We start from the raw sequence: 23,526 nt of genomic DNA on the forward strand, positions 1-23,526 counted from the left end.
GTTTCACTGAAACCTGGCACCCAATTGTGTCACCCGTAACGGTGGACTTGCCCCGGTTTAGATACGTCGACCCGCCTGCTGCGGTCATTACCGTCACGCAGTGCAGTTTTCCGCCGAGTGCGGTTAGCCTCAAGTCGCAACCGTCTTACGTGTACATTTTTCTGATCCGCTTGTTGCCGCACCGCGGCCTTCGGCCTGTGGCTGCTAATGCGATACTTTGAGGCAGCTTTCTCACTACTACTTGTTGCTTTTGCTGAAAGACTGGATAGTGATGCAACACTTACGAGGAAACTTTGCCCGGAAACTTCTGACGAATTTACTTAGAAACTTCACATTTGTACTTTCTCGATTGTGTCAATCCGGTACGTGTAAATAGAGCGAGGTGTGCCAACGGAAGAGGATTGCATCTAGTTGCAAATGTGTGTATCGCCAATCGAACTTTAATGAGGTAGGACATTGACAGCAGATTGGTATGACGGTGTAACAATTTTGAAATAACTAAGTTGCTAAAGCAAAACCTGCAAAGGATTGTCACACCCAGAATGCCTTCACAGAGGATTTAAAGAAAATGAATTCTTTAGGATTCGTAATTCTCGATATTACCATATCCCTCTTTTAAATTCAAATTTGGGTCCATCTGATTTGATTTGTCTCCCAATAAGTGAATGATAATGCCCACGGGCATCATTTCGAGACCTCGTGAAGTGGCTGTCGTCCTGACACTGAAGGCAGCATATATCACAGAATTGTCACTAAGCAGTCTGTGGGAGTTCTGCATTGTGTTTATCTCAAAGAAAAAAGCAGTGAGATAATGTGTTGGTAACTTTACAAAAGTGGGGAGGGGGAACTCAAGAATTAGCACTGCTTTTCAAAATTTTCTTGGTTGCTTTTCTCACAAACAGTTCAAAAATATTTAATGTGCTGAGCTACAGACTCGTGAGTAAATGAATAGAGATATTATTGTTTAAATCATCAAAATATTGTCTAATAATTTTCCTTAAAGTGATTGTAAATGGGTTGTTATTTTCTTCATAAATATTATCTGAGGAGATGGGAGAGGAATCTGCAATTTTCATTCAGTACCTTATAATTTTCTAAAGCACTAAACGTACTTGTCATCAGAAGCCAGAATTTATTTTCATTTATTTGTGAAGTTTCCTTCTGAGGCAGTATGTATTATTCCTGTTCTGGCTGAAAAGTCCACTATATCACACCCTTAATGAATTATTGAAACACTAATTTTTTCTCTCTTTGTTACAGAGTGCAATGCAAAACAAACTAATAGCAATAGAGCGGGATCCCCTCCTTACACCAATGGAAAAGGCAAATAGGAAACAAAATATTTATTTGAATTATAGCATTAGCAATTCTATACCACTGCCATCAGTGTCCCCACTGGCTACTCCATTTTATCCAGCAGCTGATACTGTTGAATCTGTTGTAGGTAAGTGTGTATTATTCTATATTATTTTAAATGCTCTAAATTTTGTGGTATTGTGTGAGGTAATTGAATGAAAATGAAAAATTATTTCTATCACCTGGGAATTAAAATCTTCAATTAAAATGGCATGAATTGCAATGACATGCTTTGTTGGCACTCCACAATTTTTGTGATTTTGACTGTGATAAACACTGTGTTGTTCATCATTGGCATGTTAGGGTAAAAGGTATCACAAATTCTACTAAGTAACAATATTTGTTCATTTCACACATTTATTTACGTATATAGGTTACTTCTGAATTTTCCTTTGTGTGAGATTGCTTGTGCCAAATAGGTCTGACCTACTGTTTGTGTCATTTTCACATGGTCTCTCGTATTGTGTATTTTCAAAAATTTGTGAGTGCTTCATATTTAGATCGTACTGCCAAGTGTTAACTTACTTTGTTCATTTCGAAAACTTTCAGTGACAGTATTTTTGAGAGTTTTTTAACACTTGCGAGTGTTTATGTTCAGTATGTGAAATAAAATTGTCTGAACTTCTGAGCGGTTTGCCTTAGGATGCTCGAACTGCACGGTTGGCCACTGGGCACGATGGAAATTAGTATGTGCAGTACGGTTCAGTTTAGCAACAAAGCTCACTTTCATTTGGACGGGCTCATCAATAAGCAAAATTGTCGCGTTGGGGGGGGGGGACATAGAATCTGTATTTTGCTATCGAGACGTCTCTTCGCCCTCATTGGGTGACTGTGTGGTGTGCAGTGTCCTGTCACGGAATAACTGTGTGATATTCCTCTACGAGACGGTGACTCCGAATGGTACTCGAAGGTTTTGGAAGATGATTTCATCCCCATTGTCGAAAGTGATCCTGATTTCGACTAGATGTAGTTCGTGCAAGACAGAGCTCAACCCTGTTGAAGTAAGAGTGTGTTTGATGTCCTGGAGGAGCACGTTGTGGGCTGCATTCTCACTCTGTGGTATCCACAGGCCACTGGCACGGGCCTTGATTTGCTGCTGTATTCTCCGTCTCTGAGCATGTGCAATTTCTTTTTGAGGTTTACAGCAATAACCCCACAACTATTGCTGAATTGAAAACAGCCATTCAGGAGGTCACCGACAGCATCCATGTTCAGACACTTCAGCGGGTCATGCAGAATTTTGCCATTCATCTGTGCCACATCATCGCCAATGGTGGCAGGCATGTGGAACATGTCATAACTTAAATCAGAATATCTGTAGTGACATTTACATATTGAATAAAGTGTGTCCACACCATAGTTTGTAACTAATTTATCTTTTTCCATATACTTCAGTAATTGTCACCCTATATAACAGATTTGTGTGTGTGTGTGTGTGTGTGTGTGTGTGTGTGTGTGTGTGTGTGTGTGAGCTAGGAACAGGGTGGGGAGGGGGTCAGGAGGAAATGGACATAGTGAGGAGGGGTGTGACACTTGCAATATACATGACACATGCGTACAGAGCCATGAGTAAAAAGCAAGTAAACATATATTTTTCGCTGCTTTCTAAGGTTGTGTGTGATGTATACAACATACTTCGTAGTAAATCGGTGTTCATGAAATCCAGTTACTGTAGTATATATTAAACCTAACATATTGTGCTGCATTTAGTTTCCTCTTTAAACAAGAACACACATTGTCAGTATTTCTCATAAATCATAATCATAAATAAAATAAACAAAATTTCTGAGTTGATTAGTGACTTTATCCTCAAAAATGTTTCAGTGTACCAATAAATTTATCTCAACTTTTTATGTTGCTGTAATAGAGTTTTTCCAGTTAATTGCTTCAGTTGTTAGGTCAGCTGGTAATACTTGTAGCTTGTCAGACTGGGAAATTGAAAGAGAATCAGAAAACTTTAAGTTATTTGTGTGTTGGTTTATAAAATTTGCATCAACCACAATGCATCCACACTGTGAATGCTGCTCTTGGGTACGGGACGAGTTAGTCGATGTTCGTAAACAGCTGCTAATCACCTACAGTATAGTTAATTGATCCAAAGCTACAACCGATGGGTGTGTTGCGAGGGTTAGCGAGAGTCCTTACGAGAGGTACTTCGTATCTCCAAGTACTATACTCCTGTGGGTATTGCCTCCTCTACGGGAAGTACAGGATCTGTCACTACTTTGTCACTCGAATGGGAATGTCATGTAACTGATAGGTTTAGGTTGGACGGACCAAATAGAATGCAAGTGTTACCCTTATCCCCTGACTGACAAGTTGGAGGTGCTGCCTTCCTCTGGAACTAAAAGTGAACCAATTAGACTCACTTCACTGGTTGGGAAATATATTGTATCCGTTGTCTAAAGGAGGCAAATGCAAACAGGTAGTAGTCTATTGTTCTCAGCAGCTCTGACTTATGGCAGATAATGGAATCTCTTAGAAAAATAGTTTTAAATGGTAGTATGGAAAACCAGGTGCACTCAGTGTGTGTGATCAGGGGCGTCATTCAACAAATTGAAGAGGTAGATCTGGCAGCCATCATTAGATCATGCTGCAACTTGCTGCAGGTTGTGGTGCACGTTGCAACAAATGGTGTCGGTCATCTGGTTTTCTAGATAGTACCCGAATAATTTCAGTGAAAGGAAGAGAAGAGTAAGAAGACAGTGTTGCTTGTGAAGTTTCAATGAAGCTTATAATTTGCAGCATTGTCTCCAAAACTGATTGTGGCCATCTGCTTCTGAGTCAAGAGGAAGCCTTGAACCAGAGCTTCTGTGACAAGCTAGGCTGCAACTTCCTAGGCTTACACCAAATGGTTGAGAATAGTGGGGACCCCCTAAATGGGCCAGGTGTACACTACACATGAGAGGCTGCTACTCGTGTAGCTGACTGTGTGTGGGGTGCACACAAGGTATTTTTAGGTTGATATAGATAATGATAGCTGTAGGATACTCAAAAGTGTCGGTGTACGTTCCAAAGAAATGCCTCCCACAGACAAGACTATTAAAATCCTGTTGATTAATTGTCAAAGCATTAGCAACAAAGGGCTAGAGTTTGAATTGATCCTAAAAAGGAGTGAAGCTCACGTATTACTAGGTACAGAAAGCTGATTAGAAGCTGAAATTGAGAACAGTGAGATTTTTAGGATAACTTAAGTATATAGTGTGAGTCACTAACTATTGCCACCAAGAATAACTCCGAAAGTATGATAGGAGCTGAAAAGTTTTCAGGACAAAAGTTGTGTGGGACAACGGTCGCCATAATATGATGTTGGCTTTTGTTGCTAGGTGGGGTCCCTTAAGAGATCTGAAGGTCAACTTTGCTTCTTTTTTTTTTTTAATGGGATGCTGTAGTTTGGTATTTATTTTCTGATAGGAATTATCGAAATGAATCCAATGATGTGTAACAGTAAGGTCTTTGAAGGTCAACGAAGGTCACAAAGGTGGCACGAACATCCATTTACAGAAGGTGTTCGAAGTGATGGCCATTGGTATTAATGCAGTGCTACAATCTTCTTATTGTGGATTGAGTGGTGTTGCTAATCACTTCGGCACTTATCGAAGGACACGCACTGACAATTCTGTCTCCCATATCTTCAGGCGTAGTTGGAACCTCTTTATAAACAATGTCTTTTACGAATCCCTACAATAAAAAATTCAGAGGCGTCAAGACTGGCGAACAAGACGGCCACGACACACCTCCTCCACGTCCAGTCCAACAATTTGGGAATTGTCTCTGCGGTTCATTTCTAGCCATCAGCGAAAAATGTGCTGGATGCCCAATGTGTTGATACCACATTCTGTTCCTTGTTCCCGAAGGTATTTTCTCCAATGACATACCTAATGTTTCTTCCAGGAATGTGTCATACTTCCTAACATTAAGATTTCATTCGATGAAATAGGGGCCTGTAATTCTGTCCTCTAGAATACCACACCATACATTCATCGACCACAGATTTTGGTGTGCGACTTGCTGCAGCCAACAAGGATTTCCAGTTGCCTAATAATGCATGTTACGCAAATTAACATTTCTGTGCTTCGTGAATGTAGCCTCGTCAGTAAATAAAATCAAATTAATAAATGTGTCATCCCTCAGAGTCTGAAGTTGAGCCCACCAACAGAACTCAATGCAATGCATACAATCTGTACCAGTTAATTCTTAGTGGAGACTGATATGGTAAGGATGATATTTATGGGGATGCAGAAAATGAGTAACACTATTCTGGCTCATGCCAGATTCCCTTGCAATTTGACACGAACTAACACAAGGATCTCGGACTACAGTGGAGAGAGTACCAATTTCTGTTTACTCATTAGTAACTTTCCTTTGCCAGATATGTTTCCGATGCATTAAAGATCCAGTTGTTCTCAATTTATCTCGCACACATTTAAGTGTACAATGTATAGGGTGAGTATATTGAGGATATCTTTCAGTGTATAAGTCTCTAGCTCTCACTGAATTTCGTGGGCATTCTTTGTAAATGAGAAGCATATTGAGTTATTCTTCGAAGGAATACATCATTTACATTCGCTTGATTCGACAATACTAGTCTTACCTTTCCTATTAGTGTTGTATTACGAAACCATCGAATGGTGTTTACATGTCAATGGTACGTTAGATGGATACGCCGTATTTGGCGAATATTTACTATTTGCACGATATACGAGAGAGAATTAACAGAGCATGTGCTTCAGTAAGAGCAAAAGGGATAAGGAATACCACTCAATCCATGATAAGAAGATTGAAACAGTGCATTGATACCAATGGTCATTATTTTGAACATCTTCTGTAAATATACGTTCATGCCACCTTTGTGACCTTCATTTACTTTCAAAGACCTTACTGCTACACATCATTGGATTCATCTCAATAGCTGCTATCAGAAAATCGGTGCCAAACTACAGCATACCATTTAAAAAAACAAAGTTGACCTTCATATCTCTGATACGACCCCACCTAGCAACAAAAAAACCAATGTCATATTATGGCCCCCGTTGTCCCATGCAACATTTGTCCCACAAACTTTTCAGCTACTATCATACTTTTCGAGTTATTCTCGGTGGTAATAGTTAGTGACTCACCCTGTATATTGAAAGGATAGGCAAATGGCAAATGGAGCTTGTATATTTGTCACAAGAGACAAGAAATTCTAAACTTATAACTAGATTTTTCTTACGACCACCAGATTTTCCTTCAGATGTAACCTAAGACCTTAGAGAATATTTCAGTTCACTAGTAACTTTAGCAATCCTGTAATCATAGGAGGAGAACTTAATTATACAATAATCAGTTTGTATAATTACAATTTTGTTGGTGGGGGCCATGACAATACAAAAGTAAAAGTGGCTACTAAAAAAGTAGAAAGTTATTTGCAGCATTATCAGAAACAGTCTCAAAAGCACAGGACATCCTGTTCCAATATATGAAGAATTGTTGCATGAGCTAAAAACATCCATGATGTTTAAGTAAAGTAGGTAGGATCAAATATTGACAGACCTACTGTGTGTACCATATCTGTTCCTACAGAGGGGGCATACTATGAAAGATGTAGCCATAGTGCGTGGAAGCCAGCAGAATGCTGACTACTTGCTGGTCATCTGGTATGCAGTCTGCGGACCCAGAAGATGTGCACAGGATAAGTGGGATTATGGAGTCTCTTAGGAGGAAAACAAATGATGTTTTTTGATTGTAATGTAAGAAAGATTTTATATTGATTGGCAGCACTCTTGTTTGAAGGGTTGGGGATTTTCTCTGCCCGGGAACTGGGTGTTTGTGTTGTCCTCATTATTTCATCATCATCATCATAATTTGTGACAGTGGCTCAAGTGGACTTTGTGTAAAAATTAGACTGTGAAAAAACTGGTACTTCTGATGACCACACAGTTGAGTGCCCCAAAAACCAATCATCATCAACTACTCTTGTTTGAGTTCTAGTAGAGAAAGAATGTGTTAGTGTCACGTTAATGGACTGAATTGTAAATGCAGTTATAATATCTGTAAGCATATGATTGAAAGTGAAAATATGTGTTCAGTTGTCATTTGATAATTTAGTGTAGTCGTTAGCAATTTCCTGCATCAGAGAAGACAGTTAAGAGAATTTTGCATGAGCATGACACAGCATAGCTAGTGTACAAAATTCTACACAGTGACTGGAATTACATATGAGCCAGATTTAAAATAAAAAAAATAAAAAGTAATCCTGTAACAGAACGTTGTGACATACTGTACAGAGTGCAAGTGAAATAGTATCGAGCGATACCGTATTATTATTATTATTATTATTATTATATTATTATATTATTATTATTATTATTCCACCCTTCCACTGCCTCCCGTGCCCACGCAAATTCAAGTGACTCGCCAGATACAATTTGGTACAGCGTAGATGATAGCGCTTGAGTCTGCACAGCCTACGTCTCAGGTTCGATCTTTATTACTGTCCTGTGTCCAGCTTTTGTATGACATTCTTGTTCAGTTTTAGGAAACCAAATGAAGCATATGTTTGACGACACCATCTCTGGTGAGCTACCTGAATTTGCATGCGCAACAGTGTGATTGGCTAACATCAATTCTGATTAACTTAGAAACAGCACAGTGTATCAATATTTTTTTTCTGAACAATTATTTATCAGCTCAACCTACCCTGCAACACCCTTACAAGCTTTTCAGATTGTTTCTCATCACCCTGGATGTTCAACATATTAGATAAAGAGACTGTAGCACTGTAGCTCAGCATAAAACGTGAAACATTAAACTCTGGACAGGACATATATAATAAATGTGGGTCAAGTTAAAAAGAGTAAGTGATCAGAAACTGGATACACATGTACCTAGAAAAATAGTTCATGATGAGAGGTGCCCTCCATGGTACACGAATCTGTATAGAAACTTCTAAACAAACAGAAACTACTCCATAATAGTGTCAGTGCCACCATAGTTAGTATCCAGATACTTATTGACAAGACAGGAACTAAAATTGAGCGTAACAAAGTAAAAGCAAAAAATCCGAAGTTAATTCTCTTACCACTGCCAAGATGAGTGAAATATATGTTATTGTCAGTGGCATTGAGAAACATCTGACATTGTTAAAATAGGACAAATCTCCAGGGCCCTATAGAATCCTTATCAATTTCTACACCAGTGGTTTTTAAACTTTTTTCCAATGGGGCCACTCTTCACGAGCAAAAGTATCAGCCACCCCCTCCATTTTATGAACAAAAATCCTCATTCTTTTAATATTTTCTTTGCCTTGTTATTTGTTTTACCAAATTCAGTTTAGAAGGATTTTGTGCAACAGAAACCAAAACTATACAAATTGTTGAATTGACAATATGGAACAAATTATCTATCTTATTCACATTTTCATTTATTCAAAACTGCGTAATGAACAGTATTTACAGTATGGCAAATGAGAATTACAAGAACGTTGTTGTTGTTGTGGTCTTCAGTATTGAGACTGATTTGATGCAGCTCTCCATGCTACTCTATCCTGTGCAAGCTTCTTCATCTCCCAGTACCTACAGCAGCCTACATCCTTCTGAATCTGCTTAGTGTATTCATCTCCTGGTCTCCCTCTACGATTTTTACCCTCCACGCTGCCCTCCAATACTAAATTGGTGATCCTTTGATGTCTCAGAACATGTCCTACCAACCGATACCTTCTTCTAGTCAAGTTGTGCCACAAACTCCTCTTCTCCCCAATTCTATTCAATACCTCCTCATTAGTTATGTGATCTACCCATCTAATCTTCAGCATTTTTCTGTAGCACCACATTTTGAAAGCTTACATTCTCTTCTTGTCTACACTATTTATCGTCCACGTTTCACTTCCATACATGGCTACACTCCATACAATACTTTCAGAAACGACTTCCTGACATTTAAATCTATACTCAATGTTAACAAATTTTTCTTCTTCAGAAACGCTTTCCTTGCCATTGCCAGTCTACATTTTATATCCTCTCTACTTCGACCATCATCAGTTACTTTGCTCCCCAAATAGCAAAACTCCTTTACTACTTTAAGTGTCTCATTTCCTAAACTAATTCCCTCAGCATCACCCGACTTAATTTGACTACATTCCATTGTCCTCGTTTTGCTTTTGTTGATGTTCATCTTATACCATCCTTTCAAGACACTGTCCATTCCATTCAACTGCTCTTCCAAGTCCTTTGCTGTCTCTAACAGAATAACAACGTCATTGGCGAACCTCAAAGTTTTTATTTCTTCTCCATGGATTTTAATACCTAGTCCGAACTTTTCCTTTGTTTCCTTCACTGCTTGCTCAATATACAGATCGAATAACATCGGGGATAGGCTACAACCCTGTCTCACTCCCTTCCCAACCACTGCTTCCCTTTCATGTCCCTCAACTCTTATAACTGCCATCTGGTTTCTGTACAAATTATAAATAGCCTTTCGCTCCCTGTATTTTACCCCTGCCACCTTCAGAATTGGAAAGAGAGTATTCGAGTCAACATTGTCAAAAGCTTTCTCTAAATCTACAAATGCTAGAAATGTAGGTTTGCCTTTCCTTAATCATTCTTCTAAGATACGTTGTAGGGTCAGTATTGCCTCACGTGTTCCAATATTTCTGCGGAATCCAAACTGATCTTCCCCGAGGTCGGCTTCTACCAGTTTTTCCATTCGTCTGTAAAGAATTTGTGTTAGTATTTTGCAGCTGTGACTTATTAAACTGATAGTTCGGTAACTTTCACATCTGTCAACACCTGCTTTCTTTGGGATTGGAATTATTATGTTCTTCTTGAAGTCTGAGGGTATTTTGCCTGTCTCGTACATCTTGCTCACCAGATGGTAGAGTTTTGTTAGGACTGGCTCTCCCAAGACTGTCAGTAGTTCTAATGGAATATTGTCTGCTCCCGGGGCCTTATTTCGACTTAGGTCTTTCAGTGCTCTGTCAAACTCTTCAAGCAGTATTGTATCTCCCATTTCATCTTCATCTACATCCTCTTCCATTTCCAACAAGAACATTAAAAATTTAAATTATGAAGTTCTGTGTGATGGATGAGCTTGCTTTTGAGAAGAAAGTTTCTCCAGACACGCTGTAAAAGCAGAAATAGCGTGCTTTTAGCTTCAAATGGTAGTTCGGTTTCATAGCTGCCAAAGCTGAAAAGTTTTCATTGCATTTTGCCTCAGCATTGGGAATTTCTTGCCAATACGGATCCGTATCTCCCACAGAGACACTTCAATTAAATTTACTCTTCAATGAAATAACACAAAGTGAGATCAGTAAATTGTTTTTGCTCTTCTATATGTGGATGTGGTGGTTCAGGAGCATTTTTGAATGGATTTTTAATCGAATTAAATTTATCAAAATTGTCACTGAAATACTTTTCAAAGTGAACCTTTAGTGTTGCAAGATGTTGATGAAGGCAGGCTTCTGTCTCCATTGTGTCCTCGTAACGGTGACACTAGGGTAGGGAACATACCTAGCATGCCACATCCCATTTGGTTTTCCCCCAGCTGTAAATAGTGTACGAACACCTTCCATTTTTCATTCCGAGATAGTACAGTTGCCCAATTACTGTGAAGTGTTTAGTATTAAGAATATTTCATTCCTCAAAAATGTCAATGAGGTAATCTATTTTAAATAGAAAATCTCTGTTTCTGAAACAGTCTTCTAAAGAGTGACTTTTCTCCTTTAACAAACAGAATACTTCATTGTTCGGTTGAAACTTTCTTTTTAGCACTCTTAATTGTTCCTATAACGATACACAGCACTTCACAAGGGGTGTGCTGTTCCCTTCAGCAACCAGAGCCTCCCAATGGTTTGTGCAGTGAGTCCATACTGCATCACAAGCTACAGCTTGTTTGGTTGCGATCCTCCGTGAACTCCAGACATTGAGTGAGCTCCATCTGTGCATACTCCAGTGCACTTATTACATAATATCCCATTTTGATTTTAAAAAATTGTCAAAAGGCTTTGAGCTGTTGTTGTTTTCGGTTTCGGCTCACAGTAAAGTAATTCGTCTTCAATGTTAAACTCATCAACAAAATGAACATAAGCAATCTTTATGAAAACCAGTCACTTCATCCACTTCAAGTGCAAAACTGTTATTACACAGTTTATTGTTAACTGCTTGAGTAAATTGTCAGAAATGTCTAAAAGTCATCTTCTGTGCACTGTGTTGTTAGGTATAGAAATACATTTCAGCTGTCGAGTAAATGAGTCACTGAACTTTGGCTACACTATATCAATTGCTGCTAGTTTTTACAGCCGATAGTGTTTCTTGAATTCAGCAATCCTATATGAAATCCTATTCGAGGCTAAAAGGGCCTTAGAAGTCGCATTTGTCATTTTAGCAAAGTTCTTGTGGGTAGGCAGTAAAACATTTAGTTTCCTGACAAAAATTTCTTTTGGTTTTCCCATTAATTCAGGATGTTTGATTTCATGTCTCTTTAACTTGTTAGGTTTCGTGCTGTCCGCAGCTAAAATTTTTAAGCAAATTACACACTGTAGATGTTCTTCGCCATTAATTCTAGTTTCTGTGAAGCCTAGCAATAAATACTCCTCACCGTACCTTCTTGTTTTAACCTTTGTACACATGTCAAAAAAAATTTTTGTATCACCACAGTTCCAAGAGTTCTGGAACCTGTACAGAAAATCGGAATGGAGATCAACATAAACATCATTTCTGCCCTTTTTATTGCTCATGAAAACCACACATTGTATGTTGTACCATCGTACAGCAAGATCTTCATAGGTGGTGTTCCAGATTGCTGTACACACTGGTACCTCTAATACCCAGTAGCACGTCTTCTTGCACTGATGCATGCCTGTATTCGTCGTGGCATACTATCCACAAGTTCATCAAGGCACTGTTGGTCCAGATTGTCCTGCTCCTCAATGGCGATTCGGCGTAGGTGCCTCAGAGTGGTTGGTGGGTCACGTTGTCCATAAACAGCCCTTTTCAATCTATCCCAGGCACATGTCGATAGGGTTTGTGTCGGGAGAACGTGCTGGCCACTCTAGTCGAGCAATGTCGTTATCTTGAAGGAAGTAATTCACAAGATGTGCACGATGGGGGTGCGAATTATTGTCCATGAAGACGAATTCCTCGCCAGTATGCTGCCGATATGGTTGCACTATCGGTCAGAGGATGGTGTTCACGTATCGTACTGTGATTATGGCTCCTTCCATGACCACCAGCGGTGTACGTCGGCCCCACATAATGCCACCCCAAAACAGCAGGGAACCTCCACCATGCTGCATTCGCTGAGCAGTCCATTCAGCATGTTGTTGGGCCCATCTGTTCCGCACTGCATGGTGTCCTGGTTGCAAAGATGGACCTCTCCATGGACGACGGGAGTGAAGTTGCGCATCATGCAGCCTATTGCACACAGTTTGAGTTGTAACATGACGTGCTGTGGCTGCACGAAAAGCATTATTCGACATGGTGGTGTAACTATGAGGGTTCCTCCGAGCCATAATCCGTAGGTAGCTGTCATCCATTGTAGTAGTAGCCCTTGGGCAACCTGAGAAAGGCGTGTCATCGACAGTTCCTATCTGTCTTTATCTCCTCCATGTTTGAACAACATCGCTTGGTTCACTCCAAGACGCATGCACACTTCCCTTGTTGAAGCCCTTACTGACTCAAAGTAACAATGTGGATGCGATCAAACCACAGTATTGACCTTCTAGGCACGGTTGAACTACAAACAACACGAGCCGTGTACCTCTTTCCTGGTGGAATGACGTTAACTGATCAGATGTCGGACCCCCTGCGTCGAATAGGCTCCGCTTATGCATGGTTGCTTACATCTTTGGGCAGGTGTAGTGGCATCTCTGAACAGTCACAGAGATTGTGTCTGTGATACAATATCCACTGTCAACATCTATCTTCAGGTGTTCCGGGAACTGAGCTGATGCAAAACTTTTTTTGATGTGTTTATCATCTCCCTCCCTTCTGGCAGCTAATGTCTCCGTGCCTGTCGCTAACCAGGAACCGCTTCATACTGCAGTCGAGTCTTCCTCGCAAAGTCTGAAAGTTTGTAATGGGGCATCAAGATAGATGTGCCGAAGCTCGTACTTTGCGTGATAGTTAAGTATACGGTCACACTGCAACCAACAGTGGGGGATCCACCAACAGCCGACATTGCCCCGGAGCGCTCGATTGTTTCAAACAGTGCTAAAAATATGACCACAGTTTCATTTTTGTTGGCAACATCTGATGTAACAGTGTTGTTATGAAAAAATCAGTCCAATTATTATTATTATTAATATTATTATTATTATTACTTTTTTAATTAAAAATATACTGCACCTCTCTTGCACGCCTTTAGGGCCTAGCCTCACACGCCGATCTGCCTCTCCCTGGGGGTCATGCATCTCACAGTTTGATAAATGATGTTCAGTACTGAGTTGGACCCTCTTTTGCCTGTAGTATACTGTAGAACCCTCAAACAAAAACTGTGTTGTGTGGGTGGAAGAAAGTGTATGACACACACACACACACACACACGCGTAAAAGGAAAGATGACAGAAGTGATACACAAAGCTACTGTCCAATATCATTGGCCCCATTTGTTGTAGAATCATATACTATACTCTGTGGTCAAATGTATAACAACATATTCTAAGGTCAAACGTATTATAACATATCCCGAGGTCAAACATGGTAATGTATCTCAGAAAATGACCTCCTCCGTGCTAACCGGCATTGATTCCCGAAAATATCTGTCGTGTGAAAGCCAATTCATGCTTTTGTTTTATAACGTCCTGAAAGCCACGGATCGAGGCAATCAGGTAGATAGAGCACTTCTTGACTTCCACTTATTATAAAAAGTACAATTGTTTAGGATAATTGAGAATTTCTATGTAGATAGGACACAAGAAGTTATTTTGGATAGAGAGTCATTAACCTAGTAAAAGTAACTTCATTTGTGGTGCAGGGGAGTGTGTGTTTGTGTGAAGTGCATTTTCGTATCCATCAAAGGCCAAGGTCAATGACCTTTGGTATGAAAATTCTCAGTAAGCTGCAGTGTGGCATATCAATGTAAAAGGTCTATTCATTAGCTTTGCAATGGCACCATTTTCATTGCTGTAACTGAATTATAACCAGATTTACAGTCATTTATGTTCTGACATATACATGTAAATTTAGCACAAATTTCAAACTTCCCAGTCCTATAACTTTCTTCACAATTGTAATACACATCTGAAAATTGGTATTTTTTCATCTCTTATCTGGGTCATTGAATGCACCAAATTTGAAAAAAATCAAAGGGGGTCAGGTTGAGAGGTGGATTGAATTGACATCTTTGTTGTTCTTTTGAGCCAAGTTTTACAAGCTGATGATAAGAGCATAGTCTCTCTAAAATAATTGTTGAACTGTATGTAGGCCATAAATACGGTTGAATGCTGCCAATTATTTCCGTCCAAAGACTCTTGTCGTAGGAAGAAATAAGTCACATCTTACTGGAAAAAGACACTGTTACTTTCCTAAGCTGCTGAGGAGCTATTCCAGGAAAAAATAAAATCAAAGCATGTTCCACATGGAGCTCCACAGCTATCTGCAAAAATGTTCAAACTAAAATACTCAGTAGAGACCTAAAGCAACCCAACAGAAATTCTGCCAGCTGGGTTACATTTCCTGCAATAGAAGTGTGGATTTTTATTATCAGTATCTATTACATAGAGAGTGTGATAGTTTACTTGATGTGAATAATGTGCCTTATTTATTGATAGTTGAAGAACCTATATGTGCTGCATATCAAAACATAGTGTTGTTGAATTGTGGGGTTTCTCCTTCAGAAGTTGGTGAAATGTCTTTGCCCTTAACCTCTGAGCTCCCAAATTAGTCAAAATTTGTGATTTTTCATTTTGGGCAGCTGTCGCTAATATGTGAGACATTTTAAAACTGTGGCTTTAAGTATCTGAGGCAGGTAGTGAAATTTTGAGTTGAGTTGAATATTTTCTGAAAGGACTACATTTTTACTTGTAATTCACTTGGTACATTTGCATTATATGTTTTGAACAACTTTCTGATGCTCAGTTCTGAAGAAAGGTACAATTGCTGGTTCTCATTCCTAGAATAATGCCTCTCCCTGCCCTCTAGGTTTGAGATGAAACTCTTTTTTTGCTGCAAACTTCCCTTTCTTCTGGTCACTCACTCTTCGTTCTCTACATCCTTCACCACCCATAACCCAGTTGTATTTAGATGACTCTACCCAAATCCAAACAGTTTTGCAAAAAATTTAGCACCCGTGGTTTATAAATCTCTATTTACTGAAATGTGATACTTAACAGTCATCAATGTCTGGATATCAGCTCTCGGGTAATGTCTCTTTGGTGAAGAAACACAAATCATCAATGAAACTTGTAGATCTTCATTTTTGTTTAGAACTCCAAATACACATTCTCAATACACATTTAGTAAGAAATGTGCTGGTATATTGCAGCAATGGAAATTACCTGTGTGTTCGCATTGTGGTGTGGACATGGTCATGTCCGAATCTTTATTGGAGTGTCTACTATAGAAGGGGGAGGGGGAGTCATAAATCTGCATGTTGGCGTAGTACTATATTAAATTATAGGATGTCAACATTTATTAAAATTTTGGGGGTACATATTAATGTTTTTAGTGAGAATTATGACCCCAGTATTCGTTTTTAAAGCTTATTTTTATGTGCCTTGTCTCAGATTTAAGTTGATGGTTATGTCCATTTTCTTTTCCTCTTTCAGCTTCCTCTCAAATTATCACCTACGACAATTCCTTCATAATCAAAAAAGCTGTTCCCTTACTCACAATTCACAAATAAAATATAACTGTCGTTATAGAACTGATAAGTTTGAAAGTAAAGTGTGCTGTTTGTCATTATAACCAACTGAGCAAAGTAACGTATTAATGTTGGGACACAAGTCAGACACTATAGAAAACTCAGTATAATTTGAAACCACAACTAGTTCCAACAGCCATTTACACTTTTAGTGAATACTATTTGTTACAATCTGAGTTCACAGAATGGAAAATTACTTTGGAAACTATAGGAAAATACAACAAACTCAATTTGTTCCATCGGCCAACGTAATACTATTTGAAACAGTGCTCCTCAAATATGTACAGGTACGGGGGTTGCAGGACGAGGAAGGTGCACACTTTATATTGAAAGCTGATCGAAATCAATAGTGATCAAATTTAGCACAGAATCAGCAGACCTCATGAGTAATGTGGGGTTTATAATTGCCTAGCTCCAATAGGCATGGAGATAATAGGGGAAAACATACTTTTTGTAGCCCCTGACAACTGCCCAGCATGACAGGGCATATTGTGGAGGAATGGTAATGCTGTGCCTTACCGCGCTGCTGTGCAGTGCTTCCTACAAGTGAGGGGCACACAGTGGTTTCCCAGCCCCTTCCACATAGGCTGAACAGATAGTGGGGAAGGAACTGAGAGAGGGGAGGAGTAGATAGACAGTGAGAGGGAAGAGGAGGAGGAGATGTGCGAATTATATATGTCAGACGTGTCTCAGGGCAAAACTCTCTTCCAGCCTCTCTGTCGACTGCTGTTGCCCAACTATCTGCAATGTGCAGTGATAAGGGTAAAGAGGTGTGTACTCAGCTCCTAGTGTGTACTTTGCCCAGTGTGGCAGGTGGGTAGTGAGGGATTAGTAACGGCCTAATTCATCATCCATCAACAGTGAGGCGTATCAGTGGATACATTCAGTAGACTTTGACAAATGGTATCATACACTGTGTTGGTAGAGCTGTGCTGCTCACTCCACAGTGATCACGTGCCTCCTTCAGAGCTAAGTTGCAACCGAGGTAATAAATATTGAGTTGCTTACAATTATTACATATGCCAGTACAATCCTATACCTATGACATCACGTCCCTTATGTATAGGAGGCACAACCACAACTCCTCTGTGGCATCCGAACACACCACTATTTCAGCAGATATATTCAGTATGTAAAGCCACATGCTTTATTTTGTAACTTAACATCACTTGTGAGTAGGACAATGTCAAAAAGAAAATGGACTGCAGTTGGATCAGTGTGACCAAATACCAAGCAACATAATGACGTTCACAGACTGAAAAGTTCTCAGGAAAAATATTCGCGACTGGGTTCGATGCGTGCTACAGCTTCTATTAGTAGAGCCTGCGGTATGGTCTGACTGTGTGATGCCCATTTGCATTACAAGAAGCAACATTCGGCTGCATCCAGAACCTCAGACACCTTCCAGCAGCATGACGTTTGCTTACGATACGTGATACGACAACCAGCTGCGTGCAGAGCTGCCCAGGCTGCACGACGGTATGAAGCACGATTGCAACAAATCGTGAAGGACTCGGTCGTATGAACGTGCCATTCACGTAACACTTTAATGAAGGAAGGCTTCTATTATGATTCACATAAAAATTACTCGAAGGACAAATTCGTTAAAATTGGAGCACTACTTGCACTGTGTGTACATTGCGGGGCAAAGAGGTTTCTAGCAGAACCTCATGACCTATGATCTATGAATGGGAAAATAAAACTTGATCAGATGCTACAACTACCGACAGATCTTCTCACCTACATGTCGGGTACCGTATTAGAGTCAAAACGTTTACTGCTGCACAACATTAGAAAGTGTAACATTTGTTTCAGATGACATCTCTTGGTGCAACATCAGTTTATGAGCGCTTTAATTTTCTAACGACATTTACAGTGCAGGGGGAGGTTTACCACGAGGTGAGTTCTCTCTTCCCACCACGTGACCATCATTTAATATGCCCTCAGTTATACTTAACAGGCAGTGACAAACTAGAAACAAATAAGAGATGTGCACACATTCCAGGAACAAGCTGCCACATTGTGCCAAACATTGCAAAACATGTTCCATAACCTCATCAAACAGTTTATGACCACTCTGAAATGAATGTAGACAGGTGATTGCAAAGTTGTGATACACGTAGATCGACGGTCACCTGGCCAACACCAGTGGCACTTCAGTGGTAATTGCAACTGAAAGTACTGATCGCTGTCACACCCTGTGTCACATTTTGGGAACTTGTGGACCGTACAACATTGGCAGTGATCCTCAAATTATGTAAGCACTGTCCGTTTGTGAGAATTTCATTGTATCCAGAGGTGCCTCGGTATTACATGCAGCACACATCAGGGAAATGTTTCCACAGAAGAAAATTTGGTAAATGTGTGCTGGGACACAATTGACACTGGGAGCGGCGCATCAGGAATGGTGTACACTGTGCACACTCATAACACTGAAGCACAATGTGTGGTGCCGAGTTGGTCTCGGTGCCGCATCCCATAATACCAACAACGTGTAGACCGAGCAATCCTCTTGTACTGTGGGAGAAATATAAAGCGACAGTGAGTTAGGAGATACTCGTCTCTGTCTGCAGAGACAGTCTGCGTGTTTTCAACAAAATGCTTATTATACTAGGAGACAAATGTGTGGTCATGTGCAACAAAATATTACTCCACAATGTGACCATCAGCATTTGATACAGACAGAATACATATCTGCGATATGCATTATGAAATCGACAATTTGCACGCTTTTGTGGGAGCCGAGAGATCGCAGTTGAATTATGACCGGAAGCAGGCGTATGACATTACTATGGATTGCATAGCACATCAAAGGGGCGGCATTATTTTCCTCAATGTGCCCAGAGATAAAGGTAACACATTTCTACCAAATTTGAATCTGGCAGCCATACAGGCACAGAGAGGTTGTGTTCGCCACCACTTCGGCCATTACGATAATGTTGCTAGGAGGAGGAAAGATGGGCCATTCGACACTCAATTTACCACTTGACATCGTGAGACAAAAATATCCGTCACGAAATGTAAGAAAGACCAGTTGTCGTGGAGCATTACTGCAGATATGTAAAGTAATAGTTTGGAACAAGTGCTCAGTGGTACACAAGAATGTTATTGAGCCACTTTGTGTTAGGAGTAGACACAAAACAGTGGATGGTGCTGTGGGGCCCCTGTATGGAGACTTTCTGTTATAACTTCAAGTTAAACAAATGTATTTCAAGGAAGACGCAATACATGAAAGTCACAGATCGAGTAAACAGAGTAAGACGTGTGTACGCTTTAACAGTCAAATCATAACTGAGTCAAGAGCTTAGCGGCCGCTGGCTGGCTGGCCGCTTAGGTGACGCTGCTACTGCACGGCTGGCAGACAGTGCCACATGTAGAGGACGCGCGTAACTGTGTGGCAGCACTTTGAAAGATCGGCGAGTCATAACACTTTTCCCCCTTTGAAGTTTTTGCACAGGTCTTGATGGAGGTGGCCTGTAGATTGCTAACATCCATAGGTGTTGTTTGACTTGCAGTAAAGTCTCGAGGAGGAGGCTTGCCGTACGGACGGAAGTGTCCCCGATGATAACGGGTCGAGATGACAGGAGACGTGGGGGTCGAATCTGCTGGGGCCCCGTGCACCAGTCTGCCCGTTGCGGCAAATCCGGTTGTTATAACAGGAGACATGGGCGATGTGTCCGCGTCTGTAGGAGGAGGAGGAGGCGAGTAGAGTTGCTCCGACAGATGATGGTCATCTGGTTCCTGCATGGGCACATCTCCGGGTGGTGTCAGTTCTTGTGCTGGCACCAATATGATGGTGAGAGGACTGCGTTGTGAGTAATGAGAGATTCCAGTATCCCGAGCGACAGGTAGAGCCGAAGGTGGTGTAGCGGCATCCGGAACAGGTGTTGCCGGCACACGAGGCCGAAGCTGGTCCAAATGATGCACTGCAACACCCGTGTCCATCTGGATTTCATACAGGCGTTGGCCACGGTGTCATAAGATGGGGCCAGGACTCCATTTTGGCCGCCTGCCATATCCCCGTACTTGTACAGGTTCGTCGGCGGTGGCCCGGCCAAGCGAAGGCACCTGCGGCCGTGAGGTGGAATGCTGCAGAAGATAAAGTAGCGTGTGGGGCTGTCGGCATGTAAGAGCTCAGCCGGGCTGTGGTCGCCCATGGGGGTGAAACGGTAAGAAGCCAGAAATTGGAAAAGCGCATCATCAGGAGCAGCAGAAGAAGTCAGGAGTTTCCTCATCTGAGCCTTAAATGTGCGGACCAGTCATTCAGCCTCACCGTTTGACTGTGGATGGAACGGAGGGGCCGTGACATGCATGGACGCCGTGACGATCACAAAAATCCGCAAAATTGGAAGAGGCAAATTGCGGACCATTATGAGTAATAAGCGTAGAGGGAAGGCCTTCCAAAGAGAGATTGCGAGCTAGAGCATTGGTGGTTGCCGCGGTGGTAGGCGACATGCAACGGACAATGAAAGGAGAGTTAGAGTAGACGTCAATAACGAGTAGCCAATAAGTACCTAAGAAAGGTCCTGCGAAGTCAGCATTAATACGCTCCCAGGGCTTCTCAGGCGAAGGCCACGGTGACAAAGATGACTTCGGGGCGGCAACCTGTGATGCACAAGGGCCACAGGCAGTGACCATGTGTGCAATTTCAGAGTCGATGCCGGGCCAGTACACATGACGGCGCACCAGAGACTTTGTGTGAGAGACACCCCAGTGCCCTTGGTGAAGGAGGTGCAAGACCGAAGCACGCAAAGACGCAGGTACCACAACATACGGCGAAGCATTTTCAGTGGGAAGGAGGATAGACGATCTGGCCAACCCTTCTGAATACAGCGTAAAACCCGGGAGAGGGTAGGGTCAGAACCCATAGCAGCTGCCAGCCGGTCCCGGTGATGGGGAACCCGTCCACAACCCGCTGCTCGGCAACATCCAGGTGGAAACACAAAAGTTCGTCCCTACCGAATGCCAGATCAGGACCCATGGGACGGCGAGACAGTGCATCAGCATTTGCATGTTGAGCCGTCGGCCGGAAATGAATCTCCTAATTGAAACGAGACAAGTAAAGACCCCAACGCTGGAGGCGGTGTGCAGCCTTGTCGGGAAGTGACATTGATGGATGAAACAAGTGGTTTGTGATCCGTAACAAGATGAAATTTGGATCCATAGAGAAAAACACCAAACTTATGAAGAGCATAAATTATGGCCAAAGCTTCTTTTTGAATTTGAGAATACTTTTGTTTGGCATCCATGAGCGTTTTGGAGGCATAACCAATGGGTTGTTCAGAACTGTCAGAAAAACGGTGCGCAAGGACTGCACCAACCCTGTATTGAGAGGCATCCGTGGCAAGAACAAGATGCTGGCCTGGTTGATAAGTAGCCAGGCACGGGGCCTGTTTCAGCATAGTCTTCAATTTCTGGAAAGCCGCATCGCATGACGCGGACAAGTGAAAAGGCACGTTTTTATGCTACAGGCGATGCAACGGCTGAGCCACCGAAGCAGCAGATGGTAAAAACTTGTGATAGTATGCTATTTTCCCCAAGAAGGCCTGCAGTTCCTTAACAGATGTAGAGCGAGGAAGGGCATCAATCACAGTGACAGTTTGCTGAAGCGGACAAATACCATCCCGAAGAGAGTTGAAACCCCAAGTATGTGATAGATGCCTGAAAAAATTGTGATTTATGAAGATTACACTTAAGACCGACAGTCTGTAAGACATGAAAAAGTGTTTGGAGATGTTGAAGATGTTCGTCAGTGGTGGAGCCAGTGAGAACAATGACATCCAGGTAATTTATGCACCCAGGGACAGTGAGCAATAATTGTTCCAAGAATCGCTGAAAGAGAGCAGGGGCACGGGCAACCCCAAATGGCAATCGTTGGTATTGATAGAGGCCGAAAGGTGTGTTAAGGTCCAGAAACAGCCAGGAAGCAGTGTCGAGAGGAAGTTGATAAGCTTCTGACATGTCAAGTTTAGAAAAATACTGGCCTCCAGCAAGTTTAGTGAACAGTTCTTCAGGTTGAGGCATAGGGTAAGTATTGATGAGACATTGAGCATTTACAGTGGCTTTGAAATCGCCACAGAGACGAATATCACCATTTGGCTTAGCAACGACAATGACAGGGGAGGACCACTCACTGGAAGTGACAGGAAGCAAGACCCATGAAGCAGTGAGACGATCCAACTCCCATTTGACCTGATCACGAAGAGCCACAGGAATGGGCCAAGCCCGAAAAAACTTAGGCCGAGCAGTGGGTTTGAGTGTGATATGAGCTTCAAAGTCGTTTGCACGGCCTAACCCAGGAGAAAAAAGGGACGAAAATGTCGTCGACAAGGAATCCAATTGAGCATAAGGAATAGCATCAGAGACGATATTGACAGAGTCATATATGGAGAACCCAAAAACACGAAAGGCATCGAAACCAAAAAGATTCTCCGCATTACTATGGTCGACCACAAATATGGGAACAGTGCGAACGACAAATTTGTAAGATACCTCACCATCAAATTGTCCCAAGAGAGAAATCTTCTGTTTATTGTAAGTCCCTAATTGCGTAGTGACAGGTGACAGGATTGGAGAACCCAACTGAAGATAGTCTGAGAATTGATGATAGCAGCAGCAGAACCAGTATCCACCTGCATGCGAACATCTCGACCCTGAAAGGGAAGAAGTAAAATTGACAGACAACACAGAATCAGAATCAGCATCATGTCCATGAACATCATGTATGCGGTCGAATTTGCAAACAGATGACACATGACCCTTTTTTTTTTTTTTTGCATTTGTGACACACGGCCCAACGCTGTGGACAATCTTCTCGTGAATGTTTCGTAAAACGCCGCGGACATGCAGGAAGTTGCCGTGGGTTTTGCTGCAGTTTCTTAGAGGTTTGTTTACGGTTAGGCCGAGGCTGCACTTGGGAGCATACTGCGGCCATGTCGGCCGGCGGGGACACGCTTCGTCAACATCGCACAGAGGTTGTATTTCCCCAATGTCGCCCCATGCCTCTATTTGCGCTCCAGCGGCGCGAGAAATTTCAAAAGCTGAGCGATGGATAGGACTTCATCTAGAGTCGGATTTACCAACTGAAGGGCACATTGCTTAACTTCTTTGTCGGGTGCCGATCGGATAATAGCATCCCGTACCATGGAATCAGCGTAGGATTCTTTGTGAACTTCAGTAACAAATTGACACTTTCTACTGAGGCCGTGAAGTTCAGAAGCCCAAGCGCGATAGGATTTATTCGGTTGTTTTTGACAACGCTAAAAGGCAACACGAGAGGCTACCACATGCGTTTGCTTTTGAAAATAGACAGACAGGAGTAAGTACATTTCA

General features: G+C 41.6%; 1 protein-coding gene across 1 annotated transcript in view; it reads left to right on the plus strand.

The window, feature by feature from the left end:
• The window catches only part of LOC124596499 (putative E3 ubiquitin-protein ligase UNKL), a 268,521-nt gene that overhangs the window by 175,995 nt on the left and 69,000 nt on the right, over window positions 1-23,526 (plus strand). Inside the window, exon 9 of the mRNA XM_047135658.1 lies at window positions 1,261-1,444. Coding sequence (XP_046991614.1) covers window positions 1,261-1,444 — 184 coding nt within the window. The remainder of the gene's footprint in view (window positions 1-1,260; window positions 1,445-23,526) is intronic.

Source organism: Schistocerca americana, chromosome 2 (assembly GCF_021461395.2).
Source record: "Schistocerca americana isolate TAMUIC-IGC-003095 chromosome 2, iqSchAmer2.1, whole genome shotgun sequence".
In the NCBI taxonomy this organism is placed as follows: Eukaryota; Metazoa; Arthropoda; class Insecta; order Orthoptera; family Acrididae; genus Schistocerca; species Schistocerca americana.